A 22,896-nucleotide genomic window follows, 5' to 3' on the forward strand; every position below is an offset into this window, starting at 1 on the left:
CAACAAATAAAGACCAGGTCTACTGACCGCTGTTTGCTTCTTTAACTTGGCTGGAGACTCCTCCTTTTGCTGACCAGAGAGACCCGCGGGGTGTGGCACCCCGACAAGCTGGACAGCAGAGTAAATCCGCACCCCAGGATTTTTCCTAATCAGCTTCATTTATATTTTATTTTATTTTATGTTTTGATCTTTTGCTTTTAACTTGTTCTTATCTCTTTAGGCTTTCGTTGCTTGTTAGGTTTTATATTGCGAAGCGCCGCAGAGCGCATTACGGTACCTCCTCCTATGCGCTCAGCTCGGCGAACTACGGTACTCCCCGGAGCGTTGCCGAAGCCGCTCGGCTCGCGCAAGCGCAGCAACGGGCGAAGGCGGACCCCGCCCCATAATCGGCTCTCGCGCCGGGAGGAGGCGTTGGGTTCCGTCACGCGGGAGGAGAGCGCGAGCGTGGCGCATGCGTCCAGCGCGCCCGGCGCATGCCCAGAAGGGGGAGAGAGAGCGAGGAGCTTCTGTGGTGCTGCTTTCCTCGCTCTCGGTCTTGTGTTTTGGGAGCGGCGGCCATGAGCGGCTTCGGCGCTGGCGGAGCCCCGCTGAGGAGCGTCAGCAGCGAGACGCTGGAGAAAATCGACATGTCGCTGGGTGAGGGAGGCCGGTCAAGTGGGCGGCGGCGGGACGGGGGGGGGAGACACAAAATGGGGGCGGGGCTTGGGAGCGGGGAGCCGAGCGAGGGATGCTCGGACCGAACCATGTGTGCTCTCTTGGGAGGGGGGAGGAGGAGAAGAAGAGGGGGCCGAACCAAAGGGAGCAAAGAAGGGGGGGGGAGGCAGTTGGGAGAGCCTAAGGAGTTAGGGACCGAGCCTGGGGGGCCGCGGCAGGTGACGTGGGCGGGGCTGAGAGGCAGCGCCGGGGAAGATCGGGGGAACCTCCTGCCGCAGGAGCAGAACCGGTAGCATTGGTATTTATTGGAGCCGTGCCTTTTCCTTCTGGCAGGGACTCCGGTAAAAATAAAAGCAGCTTAAAAACCAGAAAAGCGAGTTGAGAAAAACGATTGAACGTTACCGTAATTAAATAATAATAATAATAATAATAATAATAATAATAATAATAATAATAATAATTTATTTATACCCCTCCCATCTGGCTGGGTCCCCCCAGCCACTCTGGGCGGCTTCCAACAAAACACTAAAATACAATAACCTATTAAATGTTAAAAGCTTCCCTAAACAGGGCCGCCTTCAGTTGTCTTTTAAAAGTAAAATAGTTGTTTATTTCCTTGACATCTACAGGGAGGGTGTTCCACAGGGCAGGCGCCACTACCAAGAAGTCCCTCTGCCTGGTTCCCTGTAACCTCACTTCTTGCAGGGAGGGAACTGCCAGAAGGCCCTCGGAGCTGGACCTCAGTGTCCAGGTTGAATGATGGGAGTGGAGACGCTCCTTCAGGTATACTGGACCGAGGCCGTTTAGGGCTTTATAGGTCAGCACAAACACTTTGAATTGTGCTCAGAAACATACTGGGAGCCAGTGTAGGTCTTTCAAGACCGGTGTTATATGGTCTTTGCAGCCGCTCCCAGTCAGCAGTCTAGCTGCCATATTCTGGATTAATTGTAGTTTCCGGTTCACCTTCAATGGTAGCCCCACATAGAGTGCATTGCAGTAGTCCAAACAATATACACTCATATATCTGGTTAAATTAGCTTCGGGTTGAGCGTTTTTGGTTTGAGCAGCGACCTGGAAGTAACAGAATGCATGACTTCCAGGTTTTGCCGCTTGCGCATGCGCAGACACTCAGTATGACATCAAGCGCATGCACAGACGCGGCGAATCGCAACCTGCGCAGATGGGGGTTGCATTCGCTTCAGGATGCAAACGGGGCTCCGGAATGGATCTTGTTCGCATCCAGAGGTACCACTGTATGTATGTACCTCTGTGTAATAAATGAGATCTATTAAAAACACAATGGATGGTTACAATAAAAACAGCACAGCACCATCACGTCCATGAAAAGCAGTCGGTTCCCCAAAGCCTGTTGAAACCAGAAGGTCTTCACCTGCTGGGAGGGAGCCAGTCTAGCTTCTCTAGGCAGGGAGTTCCAGAGTTGTTTGGGAGCAGTCACCCCTCTCCCAAGACCCCACCAAGAGTTCCTGTGGGGGTGGCAGGATGGAGAGAAGAAGAAGAAGAAGAGTTTGGATTTGATATCCCGCCTTTCACTCCCCTTCAGGAGTCTCAAAGCGGCTAACAATCTCCTTTCCCTTCCTCCCCCACAACAAACACTCTGTGAGGTGAGTGGGGCTGAGAGACTTCAGAGAAGTGTGACTGGCCCAAGGTCACCCAGCAGCTGCATGTGGAGGAGCAGGGAAGCGAACCCGGTTATCCAGATTACGTGACTACCGCTCTTAACCACTACACCACACTGGCTCCCCCAAAGATCTCAGAGCCTGGGGACTTTCGTATGAGGAAATGCACTTTCATAGAATTGATGACCCCCAAGGGTCATGTAGTCCAACCCTTTTGTAATGCAGAAATCTAATATTTAGAATACTGTAATATGCTTTCGAATAGGTTTCTGCTGCTGCTACTACTATGAGGAGGAGGTAGATTAGAAAGTGCCATCTATTGCTATCATTAGTACTTTTAATTGCATGTATATCCTACCTTTTCCTCCAAGAAGCTCAAAGTGGTGTACATGGCTCTCCCCCGCCTCTCCTGATCCCCACAACAACCGCCATGAGAGGTAGGTTGGGCTGAGAAGTCATCCACTGAGCTTGATGGCCAAGCAAGCGTTTGAACCCTGGTCTCTCAGGTCCTAGGCCAACAAGCTAACCACTGCTCCACACTGGCTTTCTACGTATGTGCCGCTGTTGAAAGTATAAGAAGACAGATCTCTATCATCAGACACTTAAAATCTGTAAATCGACACAGACAAGAGGAGGAGGAGGTGGTGTTGCGTGTAAGAAGAGAATGTGCTTATTTTGTAGCTGTGTGCTTAAGGGTGTGTGCCAAAGGCTTTGTGGCACATATATTGTATTTTTTAATATAGATTTGTTTGTTTCTTGCCCAGTAATTACTTATTGATGGGCAGCCCTTTAAACATAATAAATAAGAATAATAAAATCTGAGTGACATTTGCTGGAGGGAGGAACTGGGTGAAGGCTGGCACCTTAAATGCCCCATTTGTATGATTAATAATTATAGATTTATAGGCTTCCTGGAAACACCTGCTTGAAGCTTGTAGCCTGCACTTTAAAATCAAAATTGGGCCTGGATAGAAAGAAGCAGCCAATGAAAAGGATGGGAGTCTCTTAAATTGCTGATAGTAATCAGGAAGCAATTGAACTTCCTGGATTGTCTTTAAAGGCAGACCCACAAAGAACATTATAGCAGTCCAGCCTGGAAGCACCAGGGCATGGATTACCGACCGAGGTCAGGTTTGAGTTCTCCAGATAAGGCTGCTGCTGGGACATCAGCCAAGTCTGATTAAAAGCAGTCCTTCCTATAAACCACCTGGATATCCAACACTGTAGATCTGCTTCTTCAAGGAACAGTATCAACAACGTGATGCCTGACCTTGGGTTGCAAGTCTCCTGACCAAGTACCTCCAAATTGATGACTTCTTCGCCTACATAGACTCTCTTACTGTAACTAATACATAAGGAAGGGATTATCAAGCTTTTCCTGAGAGCATATTGGCAAACTGGAGAAACTGTCACGGGTACCACATGGACACAAACACACATACACATTGTAACCAAGCACACAGAGCCCACAACCTTCTCCTTTGGCTGCAGTAGAATGCTTCTTACAAGCGTAATTCCAGCGGGCACAGGAAACCCTGTGGGCACCAGGGAAGGCGATCTGTGATATACGATGTATGTATGTATGTATGACACAACTGTATATTTTTGTATATAATGAGATATCTCCATTGACCATCCTAACCGTAAATCTTTTAATGATGCATGCAAATCTGCAGATTTGTTGCTGTGATTTTATTATTATATATTAGGGGAGTTGCATAAGTGCATTGAGTTGATGTTCCACCTCTGTTGACCTAGAACTAAAAGCGGAAGATGCCTTTAAAATACGGCATCATCGCTGGCTGTGGTGTCCTGTTCAACAAGTTGCTGACGTGTGATTATATTCCATCACGGCACAATCTCTTGTTCTGCAGCAAGAAGCCGTGTAGGGTCAGACCAGAGTCCCTCTCACTTCATAGGATTACTTTGCTAATGTCCATATCCTGGTTTTTCAGGGTGTGTTTCATGCTGTAAAGTGTGTTAACAGGAGGTGCAGGGTGGGGGTGGGGATGCTGAATGTGAAACTTGCACCAGTGGGGACTTTTAGCTGACGTAGAACCAAGCGCTGCCTTTCATGTGTATCCAAACCCTCTGAAGTTTCTGAGTGCCTTCCCAAAAATTACACAAAAGAATTTCTTATAAAGCATTAAATGTGATTTTTGTAATAAAGTGCAGCAGCATACATTTATAGTTCTAACACAATCACACTTCTCAGTTAAAGAAATAGAGAGTTCTATTCTAAAGGGGGAATAGCTCTGAAAGTGGAGATAGTTGCTCCTGAAATGTTGTGTTTGTAGGTGATAGAAGAGATGGGACCCAGGCATTGAGCTCAGGAGTCTATGCAGAGAGTTCAGATCTTTATTAGTAAAATAGGATCACGGGCATAGACCCTTCACCAAGCCTTAGTTCTGAAGTTTAAAGATGTTCCTGGTGTGTGCAGAATGGTTGCTCAGAGGAAGAGAGAGCAGAGGGGAAACTTCAGACAGCATTGTAGAAGGTGGTCAAGGAGCCTGAACTTTAATAAGTGTGTTTTAGGTGAGTTGGCATGATGACCAATGAGAAGGGGTCAAAATGAGGGAATGAGAGTGGATAGGGTAAAATTCAGGTGGGTGTGCTTGGTCATAGGGGAGGAGTTTCTGGAGAAGAAGACCTCAGTGATGTAATAGGGAAGGTTCTGCTAAAAGGTGGATTTGGGCATGTAAACAAGGATGACCCATCTGGAAGGTTTCCTTTGTGGATGGTCCTCCTGAATAGATTTACCTATCAAGGACAATGACTATGGCAACAGATTCCTGATGCGTCATTCTGTCTTACCTGCGGATGCCTTGTGTCCATCACCAGGGGTCCTTTACCTTCTTTACCTTTACATTTCTATAGAATTTCTGGTTGATGGAGGAAGCTTTCCCCTGAGCTACATGTAGAGGCTTTTATGTGCAAAAAGCCAGCCTTCTGGCCTTCTCATTTACCTATCATTTTACTTTATTCCCATTATTGCATCCAGACTTCTTGGTTCATCACTCTGAACTTTCTGGATCCTCATGATCTTGCTGGCAAGAAGGATTTGCATAGATACAGTAAATCATTTTGTTAGAGAAGGCCAAGGCAGAAAGGTCATTTCCAATGGTCCTTCACTTTAGCCACACCCATCTTTGGTTGACCACCGAACACAAACTGCAGGCTAGCAGCAAACGCATCGTAAGAAGTGTCATTGCTGTGTTTGATTCCTTACTCTTCAAGACAAGTTAATCTGAAATTCTGCCCTTGTGACTTGGGTTGCTGTGTGTAGCAACATCCGCTGGAATCCTCCGTACCTTCTGAAACAAACTTTGTGCTGATAGTATACCAGTCAGAGGCTTCCTCCTGCGGTGTGATATGTTCAGCTGGTCTACAGTTTAGAGAGCATGTGTGGTAGTGCAAAATGACCTTAGTGAGAGAGCCAATGAGTTCTCTTAGGAGATGTGTATTTGTCTTGGGGGCTGAGGGTGGAGCTAGTCTCCCTGAATATGATTTTTTTTGCGGGGGGATATTTATGGGGCAAGGAAAGTATTGGCTTTGGGAGCAGTCAGGTTATGTGTGCTTGCTGGCTTCAAATTTGACTTAGATGCGAATTTGCTGAATCCCCTTGGACACGTTCGCTAGACTCTGTTCCTCTTTGCAGGATTGTTGTAAGAATGATGCTGTTACACAGCAGTTTCACTGTAGAAGTGATTGCAATGATGGCGACGACTTCTGAACTTTGGGAGTCAGTTTCTCATTTTGAAGTTGAATCAAATGCAGGCTAACAATGGGTTTAGGGATGAAGTAATGGTGCTGAATGAATTATAGCAACTCTTGCGAAAAGAAAACTGGGGCATTCTGAATTACTGACAGAATTCATTATCTTAGCGCTTGTAGGTGCAATATATGTTCAGAGATGTGGAAGGGCTCTTGGTTTAAATTTTAATGGTCATGCTTTTGCAAAGATTTTTATTTATTTGCTGTTAGATTGCTGTCCTGCAGCCTTCAGCACTTTCAAGGCAAATGAGGATTCAGGACGGCCTCAAATCGAAGAAATATAAGATTCTATTGTGTCACCCTATAGATTCTGCAGTGTAAGCCGTGTGTACATCTCATGGGATTGAAGCAGCCTTCTAAAAGGAGTTCAGCTTATCACAAATATGTGATAAATGCAATTTTCAGAGTGCTATCTGGCTGTGTAGCACTCTGGGCAATACACTGGGCTAAACTAGTAACAGAACTCACCTAACCCCATTTTAAAAAGAGCAGGCGTGAAGAGCAGGGATTACAAGACATATGAAGCAGCCTTTCATTGTAAGGTTGCTGACCGTCTGGACCACACTTGACTGGCAACAGCTCTCAGGTCCCCAGAAGAGCATCTTCCTCTACCTGTGAGATGCCAGAGGTTGAACCTGAGAATTTCTGCATGCAAGGAGCGTGTGCCGTCACTGTACTGTGGCCACTCCTCAGATGGAGAGATTGGGCTTTCCCACAAGCATCATACATGGCAGTGGACGCTGCATTGCAGCTAAACCTAATTTTGTATGTATAGAATCATAGAATAGTAGAGTTGGAAGGGGCCACAAGGGTCATCTAGCTCAACCCCCTGCAATGCAGAAATATTTTGCCCAACATGGGGCTTGAACCTATAACCCTGAGAGCAAGAGTCTCGTGCTCTACTGACTGAGCTATTTGGCAGGGATAATGTATGTATATAGCACCATCTATGCACATGGCTCTCTACAGAGAAGTGTGACAGACCCAGGGCCCTGTTGAAACAAGGGAGGGAGGCTGGCTGAAGACAAGGACTCAATTAATCCCATTACACAATTCCAGAAAGTTTCTCAATTCCAGAAAAGTTTCTAAAGGTTTACAGATCTATTCCGGGAGTTTATTTAACAAACTTAAGAGTTTACTTAAGTGAAAGCCTGAGGCTTTTTAAAAATAACAAATCATGCATGGGTTCCTGTTTTGGTCCCCCACAGTGAGAAGTGTTCAATACTTAAATGCTCACTATGTGTATTGCAGATGATATAATTAAACTGAATAAGAAAGAAGAGAGGAAGCAGTATTCTCCCAGAATGAAGAGGGGGCTTCAACAGGCTGGCAAGCGGCAATTCCGGATGAGGAGAACCAAATGGGGAATCCAGGAGTACACAGGTAGGTAGTTTTGCTTGCTTTTTTTCTGAAACACCGGGGACATATTTTGTATCGGGACAGTAAAATGTCAAGGTTGTTTGAGACCTGCCTTTTTTAAAAGGCAGGTGATAAATAACATTTTCCTTAATATATGCTCAAAAGTAGAACAGCCTGTACAGGTTTAGGTGCTAAGTAATACATAATGCATTTTGCCCTTTTAAAAGAGTAAAGTATTTTTTGGAACATTTTTACCCTGTCTTTCAGCCAGGGTCTTCCAGAGTGACTTACGCACCATCAGTTAAAACAAGACAGTCTCTTGCCTGCGGGCTTACAATTTGCCCGACACAACACAAAACAAAAAAGGGATGGTTAGGGAGGAGGAAAAAAACAGACCCACACACCAGTTTTTCAAGTTAAATAGAAGTTATTAAAATGATGAACTGGATTAGAAACAGTGTGGTATCAGGAGGACCCAGATGGAGTTTGTCTTGTTGCTGAACTTACGAAATGGCTCTGCCTCCCATCCCTGTATAAGAATTGTGATGCACTGTCAACCCAAGTTATTTTTTTTCAATATTTTTGATACTTGCAGCAGCCAGCCAGATGTTTTACAAAGGTTTACCGGCAAGACCCGAGACATAATCCTCCTTTGGTGTTAAGCCCCAGCATCTGGTATTGGGGAATGGAATCCCTTTGATAATGAAAGCCGTGTTTTTTGGTGTTGTTGCTATGAGATGTGGATGGAGCTGTTCCCCTGTGTGTCAATTTATCCTCTTCAAGTATCTTTGCTAGGGAGCCACAGACCTCTGTGGCAACGATTTCCATATGCTGACTTGCTCCTGGATATGCATACAAGTTTAGATTTGCTAAGAAAAGAAGGGTTTTTATTAATTTCCTCCCAGATTTTTTCTAAAATAAATATGGAAGGGGAATCCCTCCCCCAAATATATTTTTAAAAGCTCTGCCGGTGCTCCTTCGCTAGTCTTGACCGAGGCATGCTTACTTGCTTCTGTGCCACTGGCTCACTTTTTGCCTCCTATTTATGCCATTTCAGGTTTTGGAAAGAACCGTTTAGGACGCAGAAAACGGGTGGCTGGAAAGAGGCCTCCCTATGGAGTCAAAACCGGGCTAGCGGCAAGGAAAGCCTTGGGCTCTCACAAAGGCATCAGCCCCCTCAACAGATCGCCTCTCAGTGAAAAGGTATGTGTGGGGGCTTTGGGGCGAAAACGTACCCATCTTTTTTCTGGGCAGCAGTGTAAGAATGCCTCTGCCTTGAGGTGGGATCTGGTGTAGTTCCTCCCCTCTCAGCACCGCCTTTTCCGAGAGCGCAAGGCTTCATCCATGAATGGAGCAGCTGCATTGGGTCCCATTCCATGTATTCCGCTCTCTTTCTATGGGCAGAGGTGCTCTCACCTCCAGTAACACTCTGAGGCAAGGGACTACTCTTTCCAACTGAAAGTGTGTGGTTTGCACCAAACTATGATGGAGGTTTTTTCTGAGCCAAAGGAAATCCAGAGGGGCAAAGGTGAGAGCCAGTTTCCTTTCCTGGAGGGGGGGGAGGGGATCCTCACATTGGGTGGTCCACTTGCTCTGCTGGCAGTAAGTTGTAATTGGGAAGGGGCCGTCCGAGTGGGACAACTTCTCCCCAGATTCACTTCCTGATTAGACTGCAGGAGGAAACCAGAGGGGTTCCCAGCCACACGTGGCACTGTAGGGGACCCCCGAGGTGGCTTAAAACAATCATATGCCAAACAGCAAAACAAGTAACATTAAAAATCCAATAGAAAGAAGGAAGAAATGAAAAATGCAACGCAAAAGCAGGACACCCCCCCCCTCCCAAAATAAAACAACCCAGGCTGCTGTGTGGTCAGAAAGGCCCTGTGTTGTGTCCCCACTAATTTCACCTCTGGTGGGCTAGAGTTGTTCTGACCCTTGCCCTGGCAGGTGGAGTTGGGGAGGCAGGACATTTCTGTGTTCTCTAAGTTGTAGGCAACCAATGAGTAATATGGCAAGCGTGAATAGATGGGCTAGAAAAAGCAATCTTGTGCCCTAGCAATTCTTCCGGACTAACTTACAAGGGTGACTTAAGCATGACTTTCACTTTCCTCGGCTTTTGTAAGCTCTTGGAGAATCGTTCACATAGTATGTGTCACGCGACACTTTTATTTTTGGACTTTGACCATCCCTTCCCGCACTTGTTATGAGGTTTACAAATAGTAAAAAGTCGCAGCCAAACCAACATGCCTGGCAGCAGATTAGTAGCAGATGATCTGCAGATTGAGATGCTAAAGCAGCTCTGCTGGCCAGAAGCAGATTTTCGAAAGGCAGATGAAACAAACTTCCATACTTCACCCCAGTATAGAGAAACAGCACATTGAGTGGCTAAACATAAAGGCACAAAGATGCATCGACTGTACTTCACCCCATCCAAAACAGAAGAGACTTTCTGAGAAGTCCTATATCCAGATGCCCATTTGTTATCTATGAAAGGTGCCTTGCTCAAAATAATGAGGTTTCAGTGGCCCAGATAGAGAGCCGAGATGTCCTAAATGCAACTGGAGAAAACTTCTAGCAGGCCTTATGAAATGTGTATATACACATGAAGGGCCATAGGTATGTGTGGGGCATAAGCAGTTCAGGCGCCACCACAGAGAAGGCTCTTTCTCTGGCCCCGATCTGCTTAACATCCACCATACTTGGGACACAGAGAAGGACCCTCTCAGATATTGGGCCAGGGGTGAAGGTGGCATTTTTCGCTAACTTTATTGCTCCTGTTTTAAGTTACCCCTTGTTCTGCTGCTCTGTTTGGATATTGCAGGGTTTTTAAATTTAATTGTGTTTGTGTTGTGAGCCATCTCAAAGAAAGGTAGGGTATAAATATATTAATGAAACAGAGAACCTGGTACCTTTCAGATGTTGGATTACAGCTCCCATCAGCCCCAGCCAGCGTGGCAGATAGAGTCCGAAACAATTCGTAATTCATTGGGTGGCAGAGACAGTTTTTGGATGAGAGTTAGCATTTGTCCATACTCCGAGTAGACCCGTTGCAGTCAGTGAATGTAATAACTCTACCCTAGTTGAATATCACACAGAGGCTGCAGTCCTAATCCTGCACACCTGGGAGGAAGCACCATTAATTTCTACAGTGCTTGCTTCTGAGTGGACATGGTTAGGATTGTGCTATTAGTAAAGCAGCTTCTAAATGTCTTGGGGTTTTTGCTGCAACAGACTAACACTGCTGGAAATGTGTGGACCTAATTTTTTAACATATCTCTTCCTGAAGAACATACAGCGGGACTACTCGGTTTTGAAAAGGAAGACCACCGTCCAAAGACAATCTGAGTTGCAGAGAAAGCAAGGAGCCATTCTCAGGAGGCCTACTTTGTTAAACAGAAGGTGAGAGCCATATGCCATTTGCAAAAGGTCTTGTGGTCTGCTCTGCGTGTGCCTTGAGTGCTTTGCCTGCCTTTGCCACAAACTCTGACCGTGCTGCTTCCTTGCCTAGAAAAATGGAGGATGGGGAGTGGCATGTGAGGAAATGAGCATTGCTTGCTCGCCATCTGCTTTTGTTCCTGATCCTCCCACCACTGGCATACGGCCCTTGGAAGGTTTCCTGGAACATAATGTGTCCCATCCCTGCTTTAGATTGTGATCTCCTCGGGGCACGGCACTTGCCTGTCCTGGTTGCGTCACCCTGTAACATCAATGGTGCTGACGATTCTTTGTGGATGTTTTACAGAACCAACGTACAGTCTCCTTCTGCCCGGATCGGGAATAAGCTCTACCAGCAGAAAGACGCACGCCAAGCCACTTTCCTTTTTAAGAGGGGCCTGAAGGTACTGTAGGAGGCAGAGCGAGAGTGCTGTTCTCTTCCCCTGCACCTCTCTCTTCGACATAATCTGGCCATCTGGATAGAGTTTGAAGAAAACTTGGCTAAAGTTGTGTGTTTTATATATAGCCATGTTCTCCTTCAGATGCTACTTTTCATTAGATCATAAGGTTTCGGTCATTGGCACTAAAAGAGTTGCGTATGTGCCTGTGTGCTATTTATCGTGACTGAGCCTTCCGATGGCTGTATTAAAAGCATTGGTGCAGGAAAAACTTGGCCATGAGCTAGTTTGGTAGAGAGCAGAAGCCCTGTTCTCACTGAATCAGGCATCCAGCTTTGATGATAATGCAGACATACTTCTCCCCAGAGATTGTGACTTGATTTCTATGCTTGTGTGAAGCCAGGTTAGGAAATGCCTCTATAGAAGCCTGTGTAATTTATAGGCCTGCAGACTCTACTTTTGTGGGTTCCCCAGCAGCCGCTGTTGTTCTGACCGAGTAAAGCTGTATACCAACATCACAGTGGTGTGTTTATTGAAGAAATCCATCTCAGAGCCTTCTTCAGCCTAAAGGCGTGATGGAATGCCAGCGATACAGTACCAGGACCAAACTTTCACACTCTTTGTGGATGCAGAGTGCAGGGCGTGCATAGACACGGCTCGCAGTTTAACAAAAGTTCTGAGCCAAAAAAAGGAGTACAAATTGGAGTACATCTCGTTTCTGCAGTCAGCGAAAGACTCGGAGTTCTCTGGAACGCCAGATAAGTTTGCAACAGGAGTGGGCTGTTGAAGGGAGCACAAGTGGTTCTCAGCCGGCCCGCTTGGAACAAAGCTGGAGAATTGTCAAGTGAGGCAGGGGGTCACATGCAGGGGAACGTGAGTGGTTTGAAGAGGCAGTTTAGGCAGGGAGAATGAAGGTGGGGAGGCTCAAAACAGTTTTGGGGCGGGAGAGCATCTTAGGCAGTGAGTTACCAGACACGCAGCTTAGCTACATATAGATAAAGGTAAAGGGACCCCTGACCATTAGGTCCAGTCGTGGCCGACTCTGGGGTTGCAGTGCTCATCTCGCTTTACTGGCCGAGGGAGCTGGCATACAGCTTCCGGGTCATGTGGCCAGCAGGACCAAGCCGCTTCTGGCGAACCAGAGCAGTGCATAGAAACGCCGTTTACCTTCCCACTGGACTGGTACCTATTTATCTACTTGCACATGACGTGCTTTCGAACTGCTAGGTTGGCAGGAGCAGGGACTGAGCAACGGGAGCTCACCCCGTCGCGGGGATTTGAACCGCCGACCTTCTGATCGGCAAGTCTTAGGCTCTGTGATTTTACCCACAGCGCCACCCACGTCCCCATGCTATATATACATGGCTGGAAAGAGCAAGAGGCAGGGATGAAGCCAGTCCTGCTGGCTTGCAGAAGGTGGGACCCGCAGTGGCTGATGCTGGCCAGTTGGGCATGTTGATTTTTTCCAGCTTTCAAATTCCAAAACTGAGGGGTGCTAAAAAGTTGTAACATGACTTGGAAATTTTAAAAAAATATTTTGGTTAAATCAGTATATAGTCTTGTGTGGTAAGTAAAATGTGTGTGAAGTTGCATAGAAATAAATAAAAATGATTGCCAAGTACGGTACTTGCAGTTATTTTATGCAGTGGTAGTAGTATTTAAGCGTTATCTGATATTTTCAGAAGGTAAATTTAAATTTATTTGTTTTTTTCCAAGAGCAGCTTCTTGTACTTTTTAATCAAACATAGATTTACCAAGCTAAATGTTGTCCAATCACAAAATAATAGCAAATTTGAATTCCTCACAAACAAAAACGTATTTTTAAGATCGCTCACCGAAGAAATTAGCAAAAATTAAGTTTCACCCCCTAAAATGACATGCCCTACTAGCCAGGTTTGGGGGCAGAGTGTAGATGACACTTGAAGAAGCAGCATTTCAGAATGGGATGGAGTGGAGGGAGGGGAATCTCCCACCAGTCGACTGACTTTTGGGGTTCACTAAGCCTCTTTGAGTGTTCGTTCTGTATCTGTATGTTTTGCATGTTGTTTTATTTTGAAATCTTTATATTGCACTTTTTGCTATTTGTATTCAAAATGGCTAACAAATTGGTTAAATCCCAATAATAATAATAATAATAAATAATAATAAATATAAATTTCTATTTATACCCCGCCCTTCCCGGTTCAAAAACCAGGCTCAGGGCAGCTAACAACAAATTTAAAACATTTATAAAAGTAGCATAAAATACAGTATAAAAATGTGAATAACAATAAAATTCAAAGTCACAAAAAAGAGACGTAACCCGTCATGTCACAGTGCCAACAAGCTTCGTAAATGCCTGTTTGTCATGCAAATCCCTTTATGAATCTCTGTAGAAACACTCACACCCAGAAACCCCAACCCTGCTGGAATGTGTTGGTCAGATTCCAGTGACCTAGACTAAGTCTATAGTTGTCTCCTGAATAAGTCTTCCCTCCCCACCAAAAAACATCTACAGCTTTCTCATGTTCTCTACCGGTATTTTCTTTCCTCCTCCGGCAGGTGCAGGCCCAAGTCCATCAAGAAGATGACCTAAGCGCCCAGGTCACAAACAGAACTCGCCCGTAAGTGTTCCAGTTTATTTGGCAGAGCAGTTGTGGTGGCAGTAATGCATGTGTGTTGAGACTGTGGCTATTTAGACCAAATATTCATGGGGCGTATCGAGGGCACTGGATGTCTGTCTGATTTGGGAGGTGGCCTTGGGGTGTTGCTGAGCTGGGAGGCAGGAGCAGTGGCCTGCTGCAGTGGTGGCAGGGAGCTTCAGAAAGGGTGGGCTTCCAGTGTAAATCAGGGATGGTCTCATATTCTGAACACGCTGTCATAATATGGTATGTCACCAGTTCTGAAAATGAAACTGTTGCATGCCTGCCACTTGCTTTCCAAGGGGGGAAGGTTTTGTAGATGTCCTCCATACACTTTTACTTGGGAGCAGCCCCATTGAATTTCTGAAGCATGCATAAGATCAGACAGTATGCTAAAAAAAGGTAAAGGACCCCTGACAGTCAAGTCCAGTCGCGAACGACTCTAGGGTTGCGGCGCTCATCTCGCTTTACTGGCCGAGGGAGCCCACGTTTGTCCGCAGACAGTTTTTCCGGGTCATGTGGCTAGCATGACTTAAGCTGCTTCTGGCAAAACCAGAGCAGCGCACGGAAACACCGTTTACCTTCCCGCTGGAGCGGTACCTATTTATCTACTTGCACTTTGACGTGCTTTCGAACTGCTAGGTTGGCAGGAGCAGGGACCGAGCAACAGGAGCTCATTCTGTCGCGGGGATTTGAACCACCGACCTTCTGATCGGCAAGCCCTAGGCTCTGTGGTTTACACCACAGCACCACCCATGTCCCGCCCAGACAGTATGCTACTCATCCCCAAATGTTGAATGAAGGTTGGGACCGGGCTGCTGGCAGTGAGAAACAGAGCATTTGTAAGAAGGAAACTTGGTTGGTTGGGCATTGTAGAAAGCAGAGGTCTTTAATGCCGTTTTCTTCTCTGACTGCTCTTGGATCTGTAGAATATGTGCTGTAAGCAGCCCAGAGCAGCTGGAGAGAACCAGCTAGATGGGTGGGGAATAAGAATAAGAATACCAGCAGTCCAGTGTTTAATGGGCAGCTTTTTGCTCAGTAACTGGTATGTATCTGTTAACTAGATGCCTCATACCCATCCTTGTGGAGTAATGTTAAGAAATAAAAAAATCAATGCCATTTTGAAATCAGTAGTTTCATTGTGCTTTGTGGTGTACAGGTGAGCAGGTCCCTGCCCCTAGGAGCTTACAATCTATCACTTGCCACAGGACAGGCAACGGAAGAAGAAGGGGAAGGAAGCAGGAGGCAGTTGTCAGTAGGTAGAGAATGTGGAAGGGGTTGTATCAAACAGTGTTTCTTCTGATGGCAGAAGAAGAAAAGGGAGGGAAGTAATTTCAGTGATGCACCATCTGCTCTGGAAGATCCCCCATCTGCTCTGGAAGATCCCCCAAACCCGCAGAGCAGATTTATGGGGGGTGGGAAGCTGCAGGAGTTAGGGGGAAATCACACAAAAAAATTGCTTCCTACCCCATTCCATTGTTGAAAGCCTTACCATAAGCTGAGCAGTGCCACCAAACTCAGCCTGAAGGTTTCTGAACTCCTGCTGATCTTGACTACCAGCCAGCCTCTTTCACTCAAATGGTTGGTAGCTTAAAATTGCAGTCTAATTTGTTTTCTTATAATACAAGGGACTTTTTGCTGTGGCTACTTCTGCATTCTGGATGAAGCTACCTTCCTTTTTGGACTTGTTTGCTAAGAGGAAACAGGAGTTTCTTCCAGAAAAGGAGAGTCCCCAAGTGCTCTGAAGGATATGCACATGCGTGTGTTTAGGGACAGCGGCCTCCCACACAGGAACAGACTGTGCAGAATTGCAACCTTTTTGAAAGAAGTGTAAGAGCTCGCTGGACCAGGCCAGTGCCCCATCTAGTCCAGCATCCTGTTCTCACAGTGGCCAAGCCGATGCCCCAATGGGAAGCATGCAAGTAGGATCTGAGTACACACCCCGGCTTGTGATTCACAGCAGCTGGCATTCAGACGCAGGGGGCCTCCAACAGAGAAGGGAGAACATAGTCATCATGGCTAGTCGCCATCATCAGCCTCATAGCTTGTCAACTTCTAGATTTGAAAATAAGGGACCAGCAGCCTTGAAAATAAGGGATCAGCAGCCAAAATAAGGGATTTTAGTCAACCAGCTGAAATGCGAAGTTAAAAGGGACCAGATAATTTTGGAGAGCAACGCTGGTTTTTAGCCCTTCGTTTCCAGAGGTTGCTGCTCAAGACACCAGCCGATGAAACACTGCAGTTAAATAACTACAAGCAGCAACCACTTTTCACGCAAAACAAAGTCTAAGCTGTGAAGATGCTGCTGCAGTTCTGTATCTTTTCTCTCGTGCTCCATCTGCAGCTCTCAGTTCCATCAGGTGGGGTGGCAGGTGGGGGGGGAATAGCGCCCAGAGTAAACCCGCAGATCAGACCATCTATGCTAGTCTACCACTACAAATCTATGGGAGAAGCACTTGCGGTCCTTCCTCCGCTTTCCCCCTCTATGGTTAGCCCTTGGAACACCTGCCTGCGCCTCCGCCTCCTCCTCCTCTGTCTGAACTGCTTTCTCTATGGTTGCCCTCTCTCTCCCCTCAAGGCTCCTCAGTCCCGGTGGGGAATCATAGAATCATAGAATCATAGAGTTGGAAGAGACCACAAGGGCCATCGAGTCCAACCCCCTGCCAAGCAGGAAACACCATCAGAGCACTCCTGACATATGGTTGTCAAGCCTCTGCTTAAAGACCTCCAAAGTAGAAGACTCCACCACACTCCTTGGCAGCAAATTCCACTGTCGAACAGCTCTTACTGTCAGGAAGTTCTTCCTAATGTTTAGGTGGAATCTTCTTTCTTGTAGTTTGGATCCATTGCTCCGTGTCCGCTTCTCTGGAGCAGCAGAAAACAACCTTTCTCCCTCCTCTATGTGACATCCTTTTATATATTTGAACATGGCTATCATATCACCCCTTAACCTCCTCTTCTCCAGGCTAAACATGCCCAGCTCCCTTAGCCGTTCCTCATAAGGCATCGTTTCCAGGCCTTTGACCATTTTGGTTGCCCTCTTCTGGACACGTTCCAGTTTGTCAGTGTCCTTCTTGAATTGTGGTGCCCAGAACTGGACACAGTACTCCAGGTGTGGTCTGACCAGAGCGATTACTTCCCTTGATCTAGATGCTATACTCCTATTGATGCAGCCCAGAATTGCATTGGCTTTTTTAGCTGCCGCGTCACACTGTTGGCTCATGTCAAGTTTGTGGTCAACCAAGACTCCTAGATCCTTTTCACATGTACTGCTCTCAAGCCAGGTGTCACCCATCTTGTATTTGTGCCTCTCATTTTTTTTGCCCAAGTGCAATACTTTACATTTCTCCCTGTTAAAATTCATCTTGTTTGTTTTTGCCCAGTTCTCTAATCTGTCAAGGTCGTTTTGAAGTGTGATCCTGTCCTCTGGGGTGTTAGCCACCCCTCCCAGTTTGGTGTCATCTGCAAATTTGATCAGGATGCCCTTGAGTCCATCATCCAAGTCGTTGATAAAGATGTTGAATAAGACCGGGCCCAAGACAGAACCCTGAGGGGCTCCCGGGGCCAAGGCTGGTGAGAGGAGGCCGGAGGGGGGCGGGCCAGGAGCCAAGCAACACAGTTGGAGCCTCCCTCCTCCCTGGCCGGCAGGGAGGGAGGGAGAGGAGCTGCTTCCTTTGAAACCCGGGAAATTTAAGGGACATCATCAGTAAGGGACAGCAGTGGGACACGGCGCTGGGATAAGGGAGTTTCTCGCCAAATAAGGGACGGTTGACACCTATGCAGCCTTAACTCATTGAATTTGTCTAATCCTTTTTAAAACCCATTCTTTTGAAAATCACTCTGCTTTTAGAAACTGGTGTCCTAGCATTGGTGGTCTGGCTGTTGGGTAAGGAAAGCCCTACATGCTAGGCCAGCTGTTGTCAAATGTTGTCTCAAGGAGCAACCTCGAGCAAAGGGAAAATTGCTCAGGCCTTTGCTGGTACAGCTTCAGGCAAACTGCTGAGCTCCTGAAAAGGGTGCCCGCATCTGAGCCCAGGGTAGATTGGTTAAGGCAGCCAGGAATGCAAGTAGCCTATAAAAAAAGGCTGTTGCTTGTCTAAGTCTGACCTTTTGCACTATCAATGATTTTATCTAAAGTGGGAATTTGAAGCAAACTGCCTGTACAGCTGGTCTTTTCAGAACACCCTTTAGCTCAGTCCTTGGGAACCTTTGGCCCTCCAGGTGTTGCTGAACTACAACTCCCATCATGCCCTGCTCATTGGCCATGCTGGTTGGGGCTGATGGGAGTCCAGCAACATTGGAGGGCCACAGATTTCCTCATCCTGCTTTACCTGGGATCATAAAGTTTACGTTATGACCCATAGTTAAAACATCAGCTAGTGAGAAATGAGTGCTTACCGTATTTTTCGCCCTATAGGACGCACTTTTTCCACTCCAAAAATGAAGGGGAAATGTGTGTGCGTCCTATGGGGCGAATGCAGGCTTTCGCTGAAGCCTGGAAAGCGAGAGGGGTCGGTGCGCACCGACCCCTCTCACTCTCCAGGCTTCAGGAGAGCCGCAGCGCCAGCCCCACAAGGTCGGGGGACAGCGGGGAGGCGGAACGCCGCCATCCCACTGTCTCCCGATGTGGTTTGGAGGCTGACGGCGGGGAGACGCGTGCATCTCCCCGCCGCCAGCCCCGCAAGCTCCGGGGACAGCTGGGAGGCGCAGCGCGTCTTCCCGCTGTCCCCGGACCTGGTCTGCGGGCGGGCGGTGGGGAGAAGAGCGCTTCTCCCCGCTGCCTGCCCCACAAGCTCCAGGGACAGGTGGGAGGCGCAGCGCGTCTTCCCGCTGTCCCCGGACCTGGTCTGCAGGCGGGTGGCGGGGAGAAGAGCGCTTCTCCCTGCTGCCGGCCCCACAAGCGCCTGGGGGGGGAAATAAAAAACTTGGTGCATCCTATGGGCCGGTGCGTCCCCCCCCCCAAAAAACTTGGTGCATCCTATGGGCCGGTGCGTCCTATGGGGCGAAAAATACGGTATATAGCTTATGGAAACTGTTTTGAATGATTTTTGACCATCTTCCACATTAGGACTATCCAGCTGCAAGTTTAAAACTAGTTGTTCCTCCAAGCCTTTGGGTCTTTAAAATTGATGCTGATTCTGGAGATTATTATTTTATGGCTCCGATTTGTGCTTATAGTATGTGTATATTCAATTTCGTGTAGTTTATGTTATGAGACACACTGTGTTCCTGTGTTGGATGAAAGGCAGGATAGAAAAACTATGTAATATTAGCAGAGGATTTACTGGGTCAACTGGGTCTTGTGCTTTCCCAAACAGATGGCGAACATCCACTACAAATGGAGGGATTTTGACTGTCTCCATTGACAATCCTGGCGCAGTCCCATCCCCCATGTGAGTAAAATTAGCTTCATCTTGCGCTGGAATCTCCTGGTTGATGGGAATAGTGGTGGGAGCTAAGGAAAAGTACATGGCTGGTGAGAAACTGTGTTCATCACCCAGGTCCACCCCTGTGCTTGTTGTGTTGTTATTCGCTTGGAAGCAATAGGTAGTGTTTGTCTCCTCTGCTTTTACAGTTTGGTGAAAATCGACATTTCCGTTGACCCTGTTCTGTGTGCCATGTGTTTTTCCCACAGTTCTTTGAAGCCAAGGCTGACCAGCACTCCCGTGCCTCCCTTCCTCTTGAAGAAGGACCAGTCGGAAGAGAAGAAGATTCCCAAAGGGGTCCCGCTGCAGTTTGATATCAACAGTGTCGGAAAGCAGGTTGGTTGCTTCCAGATAAAATGGGCGTGCATTGTTGACAGTAGAACGGGCTCCATGGGTTCTTTATTGGACTTTGGATCTTGCCGTGGAATTGCGGAGCAGCCGAGTTCCTGTCTTGGACTGGCTGGATGCAGAGGACTGGTGGGAAGCACCATCCATGGAGCTGGATTGGAGTAAAAAACACTGTTCACTCACTTGGGAGCCCCTGGTTGGAGAGAGGCTGAACAAACTGCCAGTCAGGCCCTGCAGGGTCAAGAGGAGGAGACCATTGGGCCTGTTTGGTTCTTCCAGATAGTGACCCGAAGCATAGGAATGCAGTGTCTCTGCTTGCTGGGTTCTTCTTTGCGCTTTCTTGCAAGCAGTGTTAGAAACTGGGATGGAAGAGCTAGGGGCCAAATGGCTTCTAGGACCTGGGTTGTGGGCGCAAAAGCAGAACATCTAGTCGCTACTGGGGGTCGGGGGCGTTGGCAACACTTTTTATTATTTTAATATTTATTATTATGATAAGCATATTTATTATTTTGATAAGCATGAACTAATACGTATGCAGTTCACATAAGTGACACATTGTTAATATCACCTTTTTAGCAGAAACGGTTAATACATGTTTAGTTTAGTGTTCACTATAAAAATATTGGTACCATACTTCAGTTTTCAAAACACTCTACTCTTTAATGTTAAACTCCTTAACATATTGTCTATCCTTAACATAAATTTCGAGGTTTCAAAGCACATACATTTCAGTAATCCTTGGGTGTCAGCCAGGCGCAAAAAACGGCACCCAGACTTTTGGAGGTGCTTGCAAATGGAGAATCTTTAGGTGCAAAATGCGCCTGGCGCCCTGCTGATTTCGAACCCTGCTTGCGAGTGCTCCGAACACCTTCAGACTCTCCACACAATTAGAACACTACTCTTTAATTTCTGTTTTCTCACCTAACCCACCAACCCGTATCTTCTCCAAGGTCCCCCACTGTAGTTGAAGCTTAGCATGTGTGTTAAATGTGCTAGGGGAACTGGTTGAAATATTAACCGGGCACCATAATTTTGGCCTGCTTGATGGGTGGCTGCTGTACTGATTTACATCCTCCTTTGTTCACAGACAAATATGACCCTCAACGAACGCTTTGGGATCCTGAAGGAGCAGAGAACAGCTCTCTCCCAGAACAAAGGCAGCCGTTTCGTGACTGTGGGCTAGAGGGCCTGTTCAGGGGAACCCTATCTTTCTAAGGAACTGAACTAGCAGTGGGCCGAAGAATAAGTTGGACTTTGTGTCAAGATACTGATAAACTGAATTTTGTTTTTAGACGGCTTCTACTCTGAATAGTTAAAAAGAGAACACCCTCACATGATAGTGGACCATAAAAAGAGAAAATTCAGTGTTGCTTGGAAAACAGCGTCCTGTTGTTCGGACTGCAAGGGTCCACATAGGCTCCTGGACGAGGGGGGGGGCAAAGCCAGTTGTTCTTATTTTGGTTTCCTAAACAGCCCACAGAGGTGGTGATTAATGCAGGGGTCAGTCTTTGCTCCACCTGCTCTTGCAAAGCTGTGTCTTTTCTTTTTGTGCCCCTGGCTGCCGAAATTTGCTTAAAACGTTTGCAGCGGGCAGCACTTGAGTGCTGCTGCTGCTCGCCTTTCCGTTACTTCGGCTCACAGATCTTTCTTTCACTCAAGCTCTGCAGTTCATCTGGCACTAGAAGCTAAATTGTTTGGCATCCGAGGCAGCAAGTAAGAATCCAGCTTTTCTTGGCGATGAAAAGGCGTAGCGGTCATTCTCGTCCCCTTAAGTGATAGAACAAGGGCCTCACATGAGGCCACAGCAAATACCTAGTCCACATCCTTGAGAAATGACCATACAAGCTATTTCCCCCCTCTCTTTTTTTTAAAGCTGTGAGTTTGCTTCAGATATTCATCGGCTGAAACGATGCTTTGATGACCATTCAATGTTACCGGATCAGTTATTTTGGTTGTCGCTCTGTTGTGTTGTACAAATGTGGCACTTTTGTGACTCGTATACCTAGTGGCAGACCCACCAGGTGAGCATTGTGAGGTTCAAGGCAACTTCCTGTTGCTTCAAGGGATCAAAAGTGGTGGTGTCGACACACACACACACACACACACACACAAACTTCATGTGCGCTGGATTTTGATTTCAACATAATTGCCTGTGAGGACAGCTCCTACTTCCTGGATTTAAAATGTCCATAGTGGGTGTGTTGGGAGGCACACCTAGGTAAATGAAGGCCAGGTTTGCTCAGTCTCAGAAACCTGATATATGTAACTTGACCTTTGTTTTTCTTTGACATTTCTTTTAAAAAATAGTTTATTGTGGAGATCAAAACAAATATTTGGCAGTAGCAAGGCTGCCTTTAGAGCAGTTTTTATGTAGTCATGCCTCCATGACAATTTAATGTTCATCATCTTCTGTTTTTAATTATTTGAAATACCTTCTATACCTTTGCAATGGGGAAAAATGGAATATTAAAGCTCCTCCTTTTGTGTTGTTGTTTTTACTCGGTTAGTAGGGATTCTGTTGAAGTCCATTAGAAATGAAGTAGATAAATATGCTTATGATCATCCTGTGTTTGGTTTCTACCAGGATGTACTTAAAAAAAAAACCTTTTGCATCAACATGGATGCAAAACATTGATGCAATGCATCTCAAGAGAGCTAGTTTGTATTTAAGGAGAATATGCTTTAAAATCTACCTTTGGGTATTTTTTTTTTTGGAGAAGTTAATACATTTGGATCTATTCTAAAGCTGTTGGACTTTTTAAAAATAAAAGTGTTACAAGTTTGCATTTGTGTGTACTTAGATATGAATTTTGCAGCTCCATATTCTTCAACAAAGGCCAACTTAGTACTTAAATCAGGAATACATGTTTAACGCTCCACTCTTCACAATGATCTTAACTCGTGATCTGTGCCAGAAAAATGCAAATAATGTTGTTCTAATGACTGCTATACCATAAGCATTACTGCTTTCAACTGTCCCCTTATTCTCATAAAGGTAAAGGTACCCCTGACCATTAGGTCCAGTCATGACCGACTCTGGGATTGCAGCACTCATCTCGCTTTACTGGCCGAGGGAGCCGGCGTGCAGCTTCCGGGTCATGTGGCCAGCATGACTAAGCCGCTTCTGGCGAACCAGAGCAGCGCACGGAAACGCCCTTTACCTTCCTGTCAGAGTGGTACCTATTTATCTACTTGCACATGACGTGCTTTCGAACTGCTAGGTTTGGCAGGAGCAGGGACCGAG

The 22,896-nt window shown here is 46.5% G+C and overlaps 1 protein-coding gene across 1 annotated transcript; it reads left to right on the forward strand.

Annotated features, from left to right (window-relative positions):
- Positions 1 to 458: 458 nt before the first annotated feature.
- On the forward strand, positions 459 to 22,436 carry FYTTD1 (forty-two-three domain containing 1). Its single transcript, XM_082224589.1, has 9 exons — positions 459 to 636; positions 7,317 to 7,448; positions 8,482 to 8,627; positions 10,711 to 10,823; positions 11,167 to 11,263; positions 13,799 to 13,860; positions 19,197 to 19,271; positions 19,514 to 19,640; positions 20,740 to 22,436. Exons 1-9 carry the CDS (start codon positions 474 to 476, stop codon positions 20,833 to 20,835), a joined length of 1,011 nt encoding a protein of 336 aa, XP_082080715.1. The 5' UTR covers positions 459 to 473; the 3' UTR covers positions 20,836 to 22,436.
- Positions 22,437 to 22,896: the final 460 nt, after the last annotated feature.

Source organism: Podarcis vaucheri, assembly GCF_965113315.1.
Source record: "Podarcis vaucheri genome assembly, chromosome: 5".
NCBI lineage: Eukaryota > Metazoa > Chordata > Lepidosauria > Squamata > Lacertidae > Podarcis > Podarcis vaucheri.

Coding starts and splice junctions, on each gene's coding strand:
- FYTTD1 (XM_082224589.1), top strand. CDS start 474: ATGCCCAGAAGGGGGAGAGAGAGCGAGGAGCTTCTGTGGTGCTGCTTT. Junction 7,449..8,481: donor GGGAATCCAGGAGTACACAG/GTAGGTAGTTTT, acceptor ATGCCATTTCAG/GTTTTGGAAAGAACCGTTTA. Junction 10,824..11,166: donor CCTACTTTGTTAAACAGAAG/GTGAGAGCCATA, acceptor GATGTTTTACAG/AACCAACGTACAGTCTCCTT.